Below are 15809 nucleotides of genomic sequence, written 5' to 3'. Positions count from 1 at the left end.
ATTGTGGTTTTGTATTTTGTACTAACAAATTATTACCAAATGCTCGTAGTATACTGTACTCCTTAAAAGACTTGTAATGCTGAGAACAGAAACATCACTGACTGAGTCCAACTTAAAACCAGAAGGTTCTGAAAGGTTTGATTCATGAACACTGATGTTGTGTCCTGGAGCATGACCCTTCATCTTGAACTGGCAGTAGTGTTCAGAGAATGCCATGGCCTAGAATGGCAGTATGGTAACCACCTCAAATATAGTAAAAGTGGGACAGGTTATGTGATGTGGTGGGACAAGTGGGGGATGGGCTTGAGAAATTAAAACTCATGGGTCACCACATAGAACCATTGTGTGTTTCTGCCAGTCAGCTGTGGCTACAGGCATGCAGCTTATCAGTAGGTTTTTGTATTAAATAACATCATTGTTATTATTATTATTATTCAGGAATGTTTTGTAACTGGCAGTTGTTCTCTGTTGCGGAGACTGGATGGCACCAGCTGTGTCATTTTGGCTCCAGGGGGCCCTCTGTCCCTGCCCCATCAAGTCCTCTTGCATAACGCACTCGCCCAGAGGCTTTGGGCCCTTTACTCATCCAACAGCAGCTTACGTGCACCGTCCAGGCGCGGACAGACTCTGGTGAAGGGCGAGAGGCGCGGGGGCGGGCTCTATGTGCAACTTATTAAAGCCCCGTGGAGCAGGTCTGCAGCCTGTCATCACAGGAGCGCAAGGATCTAAGAGCCGAGGAACTGTCCGCGGTGCTGAACCATCGACTCCGACCCAAGTAAGTTCTCCGAGGTCTGCGCGTGGCAAGGAAACTTTGAGACAAAGTTACGAGTCGCGTTTTACCGCGACTTAGGGAGTTGATTTAAACTCGTCTAGACGCTTTGCTTTCATTTTGTAAATAGACGATTTTGGATTGACTGGAGTAAAAAAAAAAAAAAAGAAAGAAAGAAAGAAAGAAAGAAAGAAAGAAAGAAAGAAAGAAAGAAAGAAAGAAAGAAAGAAAGAAAGAAAGAAACTACAACACCGCACTCGTCGTTTCATTAACGAAATGGCAAAGGCAAAAAATGTCGCGGAGGTTAATAGCTTTACAAGCTGACAATAGACATAGTTTTGAAAATAATGTGTGCTTGTATTACTGGCATATTTTTACCAAAAAAAACAAATACTTTATGAAAGTAGTACAGCCGTATTACTACGACTATACTCTTTTGGAATTTATGACTTTCTTTAGTGTCAGTAACTGATGGGGCATGAAATTGTCACTTCCCTTGAATTGATCTTCTTAGAGTTGCTGTGGTGACCTCACATGTGAGGTTAGTGAGCAAATCATTTTAAGGTTGGCCAAATAAAAAATGAGAGCAAACACACATTGAGCTTTTTTATGTGTGCATATGAAAGAAACTTTTCCCATTGCCCCTTCCTCTGCCATACCTGATCCGTCCACACTGACCTCGGTCCATTTGATAATTGATACTGAGGCAGGCACTTTCTTTCATTATGTCTTCATGTTGCCCATTAAAAGCCTGGCCCAGGCTTTAAGACCCATCAGCCCGAACTATCAATGCCTGTCTCTTGGAGGATGGAGGGTTGTGAGAGAAAAACCCTGGAATAGAACATGCTGACTGAGGAGTTACCCAGTGCACACATTCCTGAGCTGGAGTGCAGTGCATGGGGGTCTTTGAGGTCTCCAGTGGAATAAATACTGTGTCAGTCATTTTGATATGTTGCTTAGCTATTATGCATATATCTTTAAGTAAATAAAAAAAAGTGCAGAAGCTCAATATTAGTCAGATTTTTTCCAAAATTTGGTTCCATTGAAGTCTAGTTTGACAAAAAGTTTTGGGTGGCCGCAATGAGTTTCCTTCGCAGGGCGTCTGGGTGAACCCCTAGAGGGTGAGTGTGAGGAACTCGGAGTTGAGCTACTACTCCTTCAAGTTGAGAGGAGCCAGCTGAGGTGTCTCGGGCATGTGTTTCCGATGCTTCCTGGTTACTTCCACGAGAGGTGTCCTGGGCATGTACGATTAGGAGGAGGTTCCCGGGAAGACCCAGGACACTGTGTCTTCCCAGGGACTGTGTCTCTGAGCTGACTTGGTGTTGCCTCAGGATCCCCCCTGAACAGCTGGAGGAAGGGTCTGTGGATAGTCTGGGCATCTCTGCTCAGAATTGCCACTTGGGCTTGGTAGGTGGGTTAGGAAAGTGTGAGGTTATGCAATGATGTCGAAAGTGCAAGTGCATTTCTACTCGCTCGCCTGCTGACCACACATGAACCACACGAGTGAAGCTCTAAAAGAGTAAAAATCCATATGCCTTGATATGTTCCCCTTGTCCAGTCCTGAACCCCCTGAATCACTCACATTCCAGCTCTGTCAGCATCTCACCACACTGCCTCACGTTGTGTTGTATGTTTCTCTTCTAGATATCAGTGGATCAACAACTAAAGCCCTTCCACTTAACACCGAATGGTTGCTGAAACTTCGGCCGGTAAAGCGAGCCTCAGTAAAGAACACTATAAAAACATTAGCTGGAGTACTTCAACAAATTGAAGCACAATCGTGGACAACTGAGCTTTATCCATTCAGACTTGACCTCAATTTGTCAGCACCGAGGAGCCCCGTCTGTCAAAAGAATTTGCCATTTAGTGACACAGAAAATATTGATAAATGTTGACCGTGAAGATGACTTCATTGTGGGGGTGAAGATCAGACTGGTTGACAGTTGATAAGGACAAGTCGGTCACTTCCTTTTTTTTCTTTTTAAGTTTTATTCAAGATAAATTAGGGAATCATTCTATGACGGCAATGTGGGTTAAAGTCTTTATGTTAGCATCACAAAACTGCTGCTTGTCTTGTACGAGCAACCAGTGACTTCTCAGTATGGATGACACAAACTACTGGGTGGTGGACTATGAGCTCTCTTCTCCAGCGCCGCCTCCGTTCCACAGGGGTCTGCACATGGCAGAAGGGCACGGCGAGCAGGGCACGGCGTTCTGTTTTGTAGGTCTCTTGGTGCTACTGCTGCTGTTCCTCATGGTGCGATGTGTCCGAATACTCCTGGACCCCTACAGCAGCATGCCAGCGTCTTCATGGACCGACCACAAGGAGGGGTTTGACCGGGGACAGTTTGACTATGCTCTGGTGTAGAGAAGATACGCACATGTTCTGAAGAGAAGGAAAGCATTAACCCTAACATTAAAGGAACAGGCCACCGTTTTTCCATACTGATATATGTTCTTGCCTGAGCATAGACGAGTTGATGCGTACCTGTCTGGTCTTTGTGCGTGCCCTCAGTCACGCAAAACGACCAAAGATGTTGCTAGCATTTGGACTCTCCCAATGTATTCCTATGCCCCCCCCCCTACGTCTAAGTTAGAAGCAACCAAGCTCTTCCACGGGCACGCACAAAGTTCAACTCGTCAAAGCTCAGGTAAGAACATATCTCAGTATGGAAAAACGGTGGCCTGTTCCTTTAATGGCAGCAGTGCGAGTTTGTTTGTGGATTCTGGTCGAGCCATGGAATTAAATGACAAGCAAATGATGTGATGAGTTTCAGACAAAAATGTAGAGAGAATAAGACTAAGTGACTTTACGGCAAAACCAAGATTATCCTTGAAAGGCGATTTGTGGAGAAATATCTGGTTTGGAGTTCAATCCTATTAACGGAGGACATTTTGAAAGTTTGGATATCACATCTGTTTGTTCAATGTCAGTGTTATGACAGATTTCAATACTGTTCTTGTTTGTAAATTATTAATATTTGATATGACTTGTTTTTGACCTATAGACAGTAATTAATATAATGCACTTTACTTTTTTCTCCACTTTTTTGTTGAAGTGACTCCACAGTCTGGATGGAGAAGTGTTCAAATATGAGTGCATATTGTGTTTCTGCAATGCGATATTGCCATAACCGGTTTCTCCATGTTGAAGCACTGATGCTGATTTGACAGGCTGTTTATTAATGAAAAGCACTGTGTAAACATGCAATATAATCAGCACACCATGTCGGTAACTAAATAAGCCATTCTGTGTAGACTTTGACACTATAAAAGGCTTCTCAGGTAGAAGTAAAAAAGAAAAGAAGGAAAGAAAGATCAAAAAAACTCTTTAATGAAGCTTTAGCCGCTATTTTTCAATTCCTATTCAGCTTTGTGAATTTCTAACAGATGAGAGAGGCTTATTTACCTATCCCTTTAAGAGGCTTAGTGGGATAAAATCTGTGTCATATCAAGGTATGATAATGAAAGAACGGGTGCCAATTCCACTCCTAATCCATTCTTACCTTTTGTCCTCATTCACCAGCCAAAACAGTGCCTGTAGAAAATAAAAAACATTATTTTATTACAATATTTTGTGATTTTTCAGTATTTTTCAAAGGCCCTATACCTAGCATCCCAGTTCACAGCGCACAAATGCACACTTTTACAATTCCCAAAGGACAAAACAAGTTTGCATGAAAAATGTCAGGTAAAGGGCCAAATGTTGTTTCTCTTTGATATTTTCCTCTTCGTGGATGTTGCACCAGTGTTGATTTTTACTGTGCATTAAAAGTTGTGTATTATCTTAAAAGTCTAATCATTTTCTCTTCATATTATCAAACAGTGTGCCTGCCGAGTATGTCGTATTAGGATGGATAGAATGATGATAGAATGTGCCTAAACTATTTGCACAGCCCTTCAGTTACATCAGCAATACTAGCAGAAAATGAGATCAATCGAAGAATCAATGGAGGCCTCGTAAAGAGACGAGGATGAGCCGTCTGCCACTTCACGAGATATGGCCACGTCCATTGCCCATTCACGGTGGACAGACTAAAAGAAAGAACAACGAGCTGGGCTTAAAAACGATAGGCTACTACATGGAGTTTTTCCCAGTTTAAAAGGTAGTGCATATGATATATTTATGAACAGCTCTCTCAAGCTACTGGTTGGAGATGTACAACATACCGTAAAAAAAATATTGTATAAAAGAAAGTGTTGATTCTAAAGCCAAATATCTTATCAGAAACCAGAATGAGCTGCTCACTTTGGGTTGCCAGGGCCTACGGCTGACTCCTGTTACTTCTACTACTTCCACAATCCTCAGTCACCTCAATCCCAGTCCCCAATAGAGTTAGTGTTAGTGCAGGCCTCCAGTAGTTAACCCTTTATAGGGAAAGTGACTACTTTTGGTAATTTCCGCACACTTTACACATGGCCTCCCTAGTGCACATCAGTCAGGTTAAGAAGCATGTAGTCCTCCCTCAGCCAATCAGAAGAGATCACCCTACATCACAGATCCCACTACTGTGGCATTTGACCAGTCAGCAGAGACCGGTCATGCTCTCAACTTCCTGTTTTCTCTGAGGTTTGAAAAAACTCCAAGTCTGGCTAAATTCATGGTACATTTCTTTACATAACCTGAAAACTGACCATAGTAAGTTAACGAAACTCCCACATTTTATTGGTGAATAATTGTGCTAAGTGATGACATATGTGTTGGTTTTGGAGGATGTAGTGAATTTAGTGAAATTACAGCATGAAAAAGACAGGCACCATATTTGATCATACTTAAACCTAAAGTGAATTTGTTTTGTCCATATTTGGATATGCCCGTTGCACCTATTATAACTTACAGTAACAAAAGAACCAATAAACTTTAGGACTATGTATATGTGGCTGAGGGTTGTCTTTAGTCAAATCTTTAGGCAAATGGTATTGGTGGCGACTGACCCCTCCCACTAAAGCAAAAAAAAAAAAAAGCACAATCACATTACAAAAGCTCTTGCCTATGACAGGTGTGATCCTTCAAACATCAATATCATAAAGCACAACGTCTCCTGAATACCAGCACCCCGTGGGACCTGCAAGTCCTTTTTGTATATTGTATATAATATACCTTTTGTATTTATTTTTTACCACTTTAGGGCAATGAACCAAAAACGGAAACATTGCTCACATTGATTTTCTGCATGATATTGAAATTTTTTGAAAAATATTACAACAGAACTTAGCTTGTGTTATGTCCCCCAATAACACTCTTAAGTTGAAATGAAATGGGGTGTTAGAACACATGCATCCTACATCCTTCCCTGCATATCTGCCGCGCTCTATTGTGACCTCTGGTGGAGACTGTGTGAACAGCAACTGAACCTTTTCAGTCTAAACAGCATGACTGGTTTCTATAAGTGTGCAAGGGAGTGTGTTTTTGTGCAGTATTCACTTTTCACATTTGTGGCAAACTGTTAAGTAATTCGAAACAACTTTATGTTTATGGTAAGTCAAAATCAGCTCTCTGCTTCCAGAATTCCCTCTTTGTTTATCAGCTCCAACACATGGTTTGAATACCCCTCATTGTTGCCCCAATTTAACAGATACGTTTGTGCTTCAGTGGACAACCATAATTCACCAAGAACAAAGCGCACAGTCCTCGTTGGTCTCCTCAGTATGCACACAAAGTTATGCAAAGAAACCTCATATGCAAAACACAACATACACAATACCAGACCATGGTACCGGGCTGTGTGGGCAATAGAAACACGACCATCCCTTTCTAAAGAACTACATGCAAACAGCCTTTTAGTTTTGGCCAACATTAACTTGGTCTCAACAGATAAGGAAATTCCAACACTTTAGGCATGCTGTTGTTGAAATATGCAGGACTATGCAAATAATGGCGTCACAAGACCAAGATCAAATGCAACATGGTGACCTGTTATCTAATTCAGCCAAATAAAACCCTGGAGCCTGTTGTGTGTTTTGAATGAACCATTCTCCAGTGCTGTCTTTTAAGTTCAGACAAAAGTTGTTGTTTGTTGTTGTTTTAAACCTAGCACATGATGGTGAAGATGAAGAGTGATCCATCTACATGACAGTATAACATCAGGTGTATCCCCCACTATTTCAACTTGGGACAATGGGTGTGTGGGGAACCCCCGCTGTGTGCCCTTCAACAGTAAACAGCAGAGGTCGATACAAAGTGAAATAGATAGGCAGAGTGACGGCCTACCCAGTGCCTATATGATTGGCTGCTATCAAAAAGAAGCAACAACATGATGTCAGTCTAATGATGCAACTTTTGAGTACAGAGTTATCCTCGCACTTGTGGCTGTGTATCCAACCAAGGGTGTATTTCAATGAAAGGAAACAATGTCGTTGTTATTGCTTCTGCTGCTTGTTTAATGGAGCATAAGTCCAAGCGGCCCATTAGAGCGGGAGACGCCCCTTGTGTTTCATCGCCACCAGTAACAGCAACACCACACACAGCTTTGGAAATGCACGAGATCCACTCAGAAGCATGTCAAAATAAAAGGCAATGAATTGGCCTTAGTCGCAACCTCAGCAAACAGACACACGCGAGCAAAAGGTGGGATTAAACGGACCCGTCGAATGAATCAGCTTTATTTCATCAACAACAAATCAGAGGGGAAACAAACAAGGACGAGCGTGTGTTTTGGCTTTGGTTTTATTTTTGAAAGGGCCTCGCCTCTCCGTGGCTGTGGGAGGAAACTTCACAGTGGCAAAGTGCGCTCAGTTGGCTCCGTGTTATCGCCAGGATTCAGCAGCATCAACGCGCATCTCCCATCAGCACAAAAACAACAAGACAGCGCTCTTTATTGTGGGTGCGTTTCAGAATAGCCCCGTCCAGGCTCTCCGAACGGGTCCTGTTGTGAGCAAAATCTGTATCAGGTGAGTCATCTAAATACGACCTTTTTTATAACAACACTTCACCTTATTATTGTTGTTTTCATCTCGCCGAATTTGATGGAAGGAGGTGAGTTGAAACAGTTGTCTCCTTGTGAAATAGGCTATGACATGATCCCTAAACCCAGAAGTTTTGTGGCTTTAAAAATGCAGCATGAGATCAGCCTAGTCAGACATGATGCACTCAGCGTTGAGCACGGGCTGAGCAGAAGTAATTAAACAACAGTATAACCGTGTGTGCTGACAGAGATCCTTTGTGGTCAACACAATGCAAGCAAAAAAAAAAAAAAGTTAATAAGCAAGCTGTCTTTGTCACCACTATGATACAACCGACTCCAAAGTTAAGCTCCTTCCCAGGCTCTGAGCAGAACTTAGATTTGTTATATATAATCATCAACATGAATATCACTTGTTTGTTTCCCTCTCTTCATCAGCACAACTTATTGCAGAATGGAGCTGCTGCCAGATTTGTGGAAGCAGGAGTTGTGGCTTCCACCGGGGGTGACCTGGGAGGACATGGACCGTGGCCTGGGCCCCTCTGAGCGCCCCAGACCCCACGACCTGCTCCTCACTCTTCCACTGGCTTTGGGCTTCGTCGCTCTGCGCTACCTGTTTGAGAGGTAGTCGACAAAACACTGCTCTAGGCAGAACTCTCTCGTGAGCTGCTTCGATGAAAACTACAGAGGATACTTACACTTTGAGCACTTTGAGAACAGATTGTGTTCAATTTGTTCCTGAGTCCATCATCAGGAAATGCATCTATAAAAACTGCATTATTGGATCGGAGTTGTTGCCAAAGACAGGAATTGAATTGGACTCATCTAAGTTTTGTGGAAATGTAGAAAGCCCTTGGGGAGCTTCTTGGTTAGAGCTGGAGAGCTACTGATATCGGGTCAGTCACAATGAGAGAATATGAAAGATATTATGGTAACACTTTACATTACGGGCCGGTAAGTCCATGGTACTTATAGTGGTAATTACTAGTAATGACAGTGGTACTTACAGTGGTAATTACAGGATAATTACTAGGTTATTATTGTGGTACTAAAAGTCATAATTACTAGTCATTAGGGTTAGGGGTTAGGGAGACACTGAGTTACCACTGTATCTCTCATTACTAAGAGATACAGTGGTAACTCTTAGTAATGAAGGTCATACTTCTATGTACTTTGGTACTTTAAATGATAGTTTCTAGTAGTTTCAGTGATACATCTACGGTACTTATTAGTAAGTCAAGAATACTACAGCAGCAATTCATAAGTAGTAAATGTGGTACTTCTGCATACAGATGTAATTTCTAGGATTGTGGGACTATAAAACAACATAAAACAGCATTAGGGAAAACAAGAAGTACAACCTTCATTACTAAGAGTTACCACTGTATCTAGAAGTACATAACTTGTAATTCTCACTACAGTATCCTTTAAGAACCACAATAAGTACCTAGAATTACCAGTGTAAGTACCAAGGACTTACCGGCCCGTAATGTAAAGTGTTACCGATATGGTAAAAATCTGTAGCAAATTGGAAGCTACTCTCAGCAATTAAACCAGATAGGTTAGTTGTAATGTTGAAATACTGCAGTCATAACAATATTTTGCTTAACCAAAATGCCACATGTATCACATTTAAGGATTTGTCAGTCCCCGTGCCTGTGCTATGTTTGTTGCCGTTTGCCACTTATGTAATCTGATTTTGTTTGTTACATTTAATGATCTCACCATATTCTCTGTGAGTGATTTAGTATTTACGGTAAAGACCAACAACAGAACAATTATCCTGCTCTTTGTTCCCCTCTCCACAGGTTTTGTGCCCCACCCATCGGCAGATGTTTGGGAGTGAGGGACAGGTTACAAATGTCGGCGGCCCCCTCCCTGAAGCTGGAGTCCTATTACACACAGCAGAGCAGAAAGCCCACACAGGTGAGAGTAGACCGGTAAACCAGGGGAAGTAAGTTTGCCGTTTTCAGAGAGCTGAGCTGGTTGAATTAATAAATGCTGAAACCGTAACTTCCTTCATGAGACTGTGCTGTTTGTCGAGGCAGAGGCAGTGATGGAAACTCTTCCTTGTTGCTGATAAAGCCGCACCCCCAAGGGAAATGCACAGGTTCACAGAAGCTGTATGATATAGGAGATTAATGGTATAACACATACAATACTTCATCTCTGTAATTGTGTTTCTCTTTTCTTCACCCCTTTCTGAATATTTTGGGAAAAAAACAAAAATAAGATAATGAGAAAAACAAAGTTCAGTCAAAGAGAGTATAATGTTCAACATGTGACTTTCAATCAAACAAATTAGGATCCCTTTGATTAATCACTTTTAATTTAATTTTGGTCTCAACTGTGTTTTGTTTCTACAGAAAGAAATAGTGATTTTGATGTCACAGTGTGGGAAAACGCAGAGGCAAATCGAGACGTGGTTCAGACTCCGCAGGAACCAGGATCGGCCATGTCAGACCAAGAAGTTTGGGGAAGCTGCGTGAGTCTAGATTTCATAGACATAATATACTATTAAATTGTTTTGTTCCCGTTAAGTGTATTGTAAAAGCAGACATTTGTGAGTCAATTCTGAACTACCAGGCTGTAGTTAACATGAAACATTTAAGTTGTGAAATGTGCTTGTAAACTCATCCCTGCCAAGACTTGAGATCTTAGAAATGTGGATCAAAACTTACATTTTAAACTTTACTCTCTTCCTCTTTAATATTTTGTGAAGAAAACAGTTGTGTACAGGATTTGTTACAAACATACAGCACTTGAAAAGAGCTGAGGCTGCAGAAAGAATGATCACCTCTTTTAATTATGTCTAGTTTATTATGTGAATGTGTCTGATACAATCTTATCAATGTCTTTTCTGTTCATTTAATAATACTGATTACTCTTCAGGAAGACAAAAAAAGTAGAATGTTATTGTGGCATAAGTATTCAGACACTTGCTCTTATATATTGTAGCTAATAGTTTTCTTTCATTTGCCCATGATACAGAAAGGCACATCCGCTAATAAAAATAATAATAATTTGAACATGTTCAGTATCAAACTTCAAGAACATAGAAATAAAGTGAGTGGTATTGATACATCCTGAACCCGTCATTTTTGCAGATGCAGTAATTGCCTTCATACTTTCTGTTACAGTTGGAGATTCTTTTTCTACGTTTCAGCCTTCACTGCTGGACTAAGTTGTTTGATCAATGTAAGTTTGACCAAGCAACAAAACACAACACACCGTCATTACAACATCCGCATGGATCTCCTGCACAGATCCTCATGTTGAAATGTGCTGCCATTTGTTTATTCAGTTGATGGGACTTGCCCGCAAATGCTTCCCTATGTAGTTTAGTAACACTGTTCAATATTTGCATACCGACTTTGCCACCACATCCTAATGTTTGTTATAAATATCCTGGTAAATGATAACTAGCCTATAGGGATTTACAGACATATAAGGGGCCAAAACAAAATATTATTTCTTTTAAGTGGTGGAAAGTCCTGTAAATGGAGCCCATGACTGGAAAAGTCTTTATTCTGACTGTTGTGTTGACAGAGACCATGGTTTTGGGACCTCAGAGAGTGTTGGAGACAATATCCTGTACAGGTAAAGGCAAATACAAGTTTCCAACTCTGCTAACATTGTAACTTGTGACATGTAAAGAACAGTATAGAGTTTTCATGTTATTTGCGTCCTTCCTATCAGTATGATGCTAAAAACAGATTTTCGGTGTGTGACAGACTTTATTATAACCACATAAGAAGTAATCCTGAACTCTGTTTTTTTTGAGTGGAAGTGACTGGTGTTTTTTTGTGTAGCCCATGGAGAGAGCCCACTGCTGGTACTACATGCTCGAGCTGGGCTTTTACGAATCGCTGCTTCTCAGGATCTCGGTGGATGTTAAGAGGAAGGTAATGATCCGAGAACTCGTGAGATTTACAATGTTACAAGAGGAAACTCTGAACTATTCTGCAATTGTATGTGAGTCCTTTTTATTGCAACATCACCCAAGCGCAGTGTTAGTTAGTTGCTGAATACTGAATACTTGCCTTAAAATGTGTTTTGTAACATATTCTGTTACTTTGTCTAATCACTGTACTGTATTCTGAATACTTTGCATACTTTTAGAATACTTTCACATTGATTGTCATTATATTTATCTATATATATGGTATAATTACAAAAATGAAGACTACGATTGTTGGAACACTTGTTATCAAGTCACTTACCATTAATGAGGAACTCTTTAACTCTCTTGGCAAATGGAGCAGCAGATCCAGCATCATGTGACACATGTGCAGTGTTTGTATGAACTGTGGCATGAGGCAAATGTTTATTTTATTTGAGGAGGAAAAACAGGTCAGCATTTAAAGTTCTTTCTTTATAATGTTGTGCAATATGGAGCTAAATTGTAATGATTGATACTGGGATGAATTCCCTTGATATTTGGAAAGTAACTGTATTCTAAATACTCTAAAATGAAAGTATAATTTAACCAGTGTACAGTTACTCTAAATGAGTATTCTAATGCATATATGTAGTTACTCCCCAACACTGCCCAAGCGCATGGACTCTTCAGGGGTCTTGGAGTAGCGTTGGGCCTGACTTGTTTCGAGAGTTAAATACTTGTTTCAGATACAGGGACGCCTCGACACACACATTAATTAAATAAAAAATAATAATTAAGTTTAATTGTAGTGTAATTTTTACACTACTTGTTTTCAGGGAAATCTAAGAAAAATACAGAAGGATTTACATTTCAGTCTTACCCGCATAAAATAATGATTGATTAAGCATGTGATTCAAAGTGCCTAAAGTGAACGTGTTTCATGCCAAAATAAAACAGTATTTGGCTGGTGTGAATGTTTGGTAATTCCATCGTGTGTTCCCTACAGGATTTTAGGGAACAGGTGATCCACCATGTGGCCACAATCTTCCTACTAAGCTTCTCCTACTGCGCCAACTACATTCGCATCGGGACATTGGTCATGCTCCTTCACGACACATCGGACATCTTGCTGGAGGTACCTCTTGCTGTTTTCAGTTGTGAGTCAATGCACAAGACTTAAGAGACTCTGACTCCGGGGGAAAGGTGCTGGTGCAAAGTCAGGGGGTCACGCACGGCTGGAGGCCTCGAAAACCCATATCTGCTCTGGGATCTCCGCAAATCCCCTTTCCACAGAGTACAGACGCATCTCATGACCGGGTCCTGCTGACTGCTACTTGTAGTTAATGAGCTGTCGATAAAAGCCGCGGTTACATGAAAAGATTTAAACAGCGCTTTGGTGTGTTGTAACTTGGCCTTGCACACAAAAGCCTTGATTGTGCTTTTTGCTTCTTCCTGAGTTAAAGGCATATGCACCAGACATTCTTGTAGAAGTGGAAAACAATTATAGGAAAGAGCTTAGACCACAACTAAAAATATTAAATGTATGCCCCAATTTTTTGGTATTTTTTGAACATTTTTATTACTAATATTTTCCCATTTTTCTCCCCATTTTCCACTTTATTTACATGAATTTTTCCCCCAAAATTATTTCCATTTTTCACAACCTTTCTGGTCCTAGACAATGAATATTTTCGTATCGGTATCAAAAACCAAGTATCGTTAAAGTACTGGTATCGGAACAACTGTGACGGTACCCGAGCCCTACTTACAATAGGTTTGAATTAAAAGCATTTCCCGTTTTTTGTGACCACGAGACTAATTGCCCCAAAGTTGCTAGTTTGACAGTTTCCACATCATCCTTTATGTTGAATTTTTCCTGCTCCGGTTCCCTGTTCGATGGAGGGCGCCACTGAGCCAATTTCCCCTGCAGACCCCACGTGTTTTTCTATGTGAACTCGTAGGGTTTCCCTCTGCACCACAATCAATTGTAAAGCCAGGGATATTGAAATAATAGTAGTATTTGCCCCGATAGTGAAATATTTAAGTTATAAGTATATGCCTGTGTGTTAGATTTACATTTTCTTAGTGTCTGTTCCAATGTCTTGTAGTCTGCTAAGATGTTCAACTATGGCACTGGCTGGAGAAAAACATGCGACACACTTTTTGTCATTTTTGCGGCTGTTTTTCTCATCACTCGTCTGGTCATTTTTCCAAGCAAGTAAGTGGCAATAACAAGAGATTTTTATTAATAAACCTTTAAAAGCCATCCCATAATAACATATGCCAACTTTTGATTTCACAGAGTCATCCACACCACTCTAGTTCTCTCCATGGACGTCTTTGAGCCCTTTTTTGGGTACTACTTTTTCAACGTGCTCCTGATGGTACTACAGGCTCTTCATGTCTTCTGGGCCGGTTTAATCCTGAGAATGATCTATAAATTCCTCAAAGGCAAGGTGAGGGAATGTTCAGTCCTAACCCGGTATTGTAGTCTTTTCTTTGTGCTTAAAGAACACTACAGTTGCATGTTTTTTTTTTAAATGTATTCAAAATTAAACAAATAAATGTATTATTTATTATAATGCATGTCATTTTGTTAAGGAACTGCAAACTCTGTGAACAATGGCAACAATATCAACAAAAAAAGAAATGTTCAATAAGACAGTGAGGTCCAGATGCATCAAGCATAATAAATACAAATAGGGTAAAACATGTAAAAAAAAAAAAGTCCATTTACACATTTTGGTGGTAATAGACATTTTAAAGCCACACCGCGTAACATTCACCCAATAAATACAATAAAAGACAAGCATTTATTTTATTACAGATATTTGTTGGTAGAGACCTAAAAATGTGTGTTTGCTGTGGCGGTTCACCACTCCTCAGACCTGACTGTAACTTTCCTGGGAACGGGACGTCGCCAGCTCGTCTCCATGGAGATGTTGACTAAAGGCAGCCAAATATGACATTTGAATAAGTCCTTTTCCATTCTTTGATTACCCACTGCGAAAATATAATTCTCGGCGTCGAACTGCCTTTTAGGAGCATGCTTTTATTCCTGTAACAGTACAATCCAAAATGTTACACAGTGTGCCTTTAAAGGACAATAGATCATTATAAATACATTACAATGACATCCCTTTACTCTAATTATAACAAGCTTCTAGTTTATCAGAAGGTCTGGGAACCCCAAATTTATCAATGTCCTCGTTTTAATATTATTGCTATTATGTAAAAGATATAGACTAACAAAATGGTTTAATAACTGTCAATTCTTCATGGTATCCTCTCTAAAATGATGAAGAATCCTGGTCTTTATAGTTTTACTTTTTCTTTTTTCTTTTGAAGTCAAGTCAAAAGTTCACAACAATATTGTGAGCCTACATGCTGACGCAATATTGTGAGCCTTTTTAATATAACCAGTATTTCATGTGAAACATCTTAAATCCTCTTTCCAGCTGGAGAAGGATGAGCGCAGCGACGATGAAAGTGAACTTGACGAGGACGATAAAGAGGAACGTTTGGATCAGGACGACAACTGCTGCTGGGACAGAAGTAAAGACAGTCTCAACTCCAAGCTGTCTGTGCTGACCAACAACTGTGTCCTAAACAACTTAACCAACCACAGAGCGTCTGCAGCCGACCGGATGAGGAAAGCCCAGTAACAATTGCACTGGTTTGGATCTAAAAATAAAGCCATAGAGACTCTTTGATACTGTTTGAGATGAATGCCACGTGATGATCACACATATTTCATGTCACTCATGCTCTGGTTATAAAAAGGTCACATCTGATTTGTTGTTTCGTACAAAGGCCAAAGTGAACAAATAGGTTGTGTTCATTACATTATATCAATGAATTTGTTTTTTTGTGAAGCCCGATTATCACAAAGACAATTGCCACACGGGCTTTGCAAATATGATTTTACCAAACAGAAGAACTGCTTGCAAGTCAACAATAACATAACACACAGTCAACAGAGAAGCAGCAGATGCATCATTAAATGCTCTTCAGAATGGTCCGATGCCGCGTGAATGCAACCTATTTATTGTTCTCTCTGAGCCTGTGGAAACTGCTCAACCACACATCCAAGAATGCCGTAATCTTGTCAGCACTTAAGGGATGGACTCTGCATGTGAAACAATGAAAATAGTTATTCCACGCTTTGCCTTTGTGCCTAAGTCACCAATGTGAGCCTCAGTGTTCAGAAAATATAACATTATCTGCACATTAAGCTTTTGGCTACACTATTTAT

General features: G+C 40.4%; 1 protein-coding gene across 1 annotated transcript; it reads left to right on the top strand.

Moving 5' to 3' along the window:
* Positions 1–7497: 7497 nt before the first annotated feature.
* Positions 7498–15479, top strand: LOC306972122 (ceramide synthase 2-like). Its single transcript, XM_079568604.1, has 11 exons — positions 7498–7660; positions 8110–8295; positions 9480–9597; positions 10038–10156; positions 10812–10869; positions 11221–11271; positions 11484–11576; positions 12561–12689; positions 13663–13772; positions 13857–14010; positions 15013–15479. Exons 2-11 carry the CDS (start codon positions 8126–8128, stop codon positions 15217–15219), a joined length of 1209 nt encoding a protein of 402 aa, XP_079424730.1. The 5' UTR covers positions 7498–7660; positions 8110–8125; the 3' UTR covers positions 15220–15479.
* Positions 15480–15809: the final 330 nt, after the last annotated feature.

This window comes from Gobius niger (genome assembly GCF_951799975.1).
Source record: "Gobius niger genome assembly, chromosome: 13".
NCBI lineage: Eukaryota > Metazoa > Chordata > Actinopteri > Gobiiformes > Gobiidae > Gobius > Gobius niger.
Note: the sequence above shows the minus strand (reverse complement) of the source record. Positions and strands in the feature narration are given on the sequence as shown.

Bases quoted from the DNA above. Each gene is read 5' to 3' on its own strand.
- LOC306972122 (XM_079568604.1), top strand. From the start codon at position 8,126: ATGGAGCTGCTGCCAGATTTGTGGAAGCAGGAGTTGTGGCTTCCACCG. The intron at 11,272-11,483 runs GTAAAGGCAAAT...TTTTTTGTGTAG, and splicing joins GGAGACAATATCCTGTACAG to CCCATGGAGAGAGCCCACTG. The intron at 14,011-15,012 runs GTGAGGGAATGT...TCCTCTTTCCAG, and splicing joins ATAAATTCCTCAAAGGCAAG to CTGGAGAAGGATGAGCGCAG.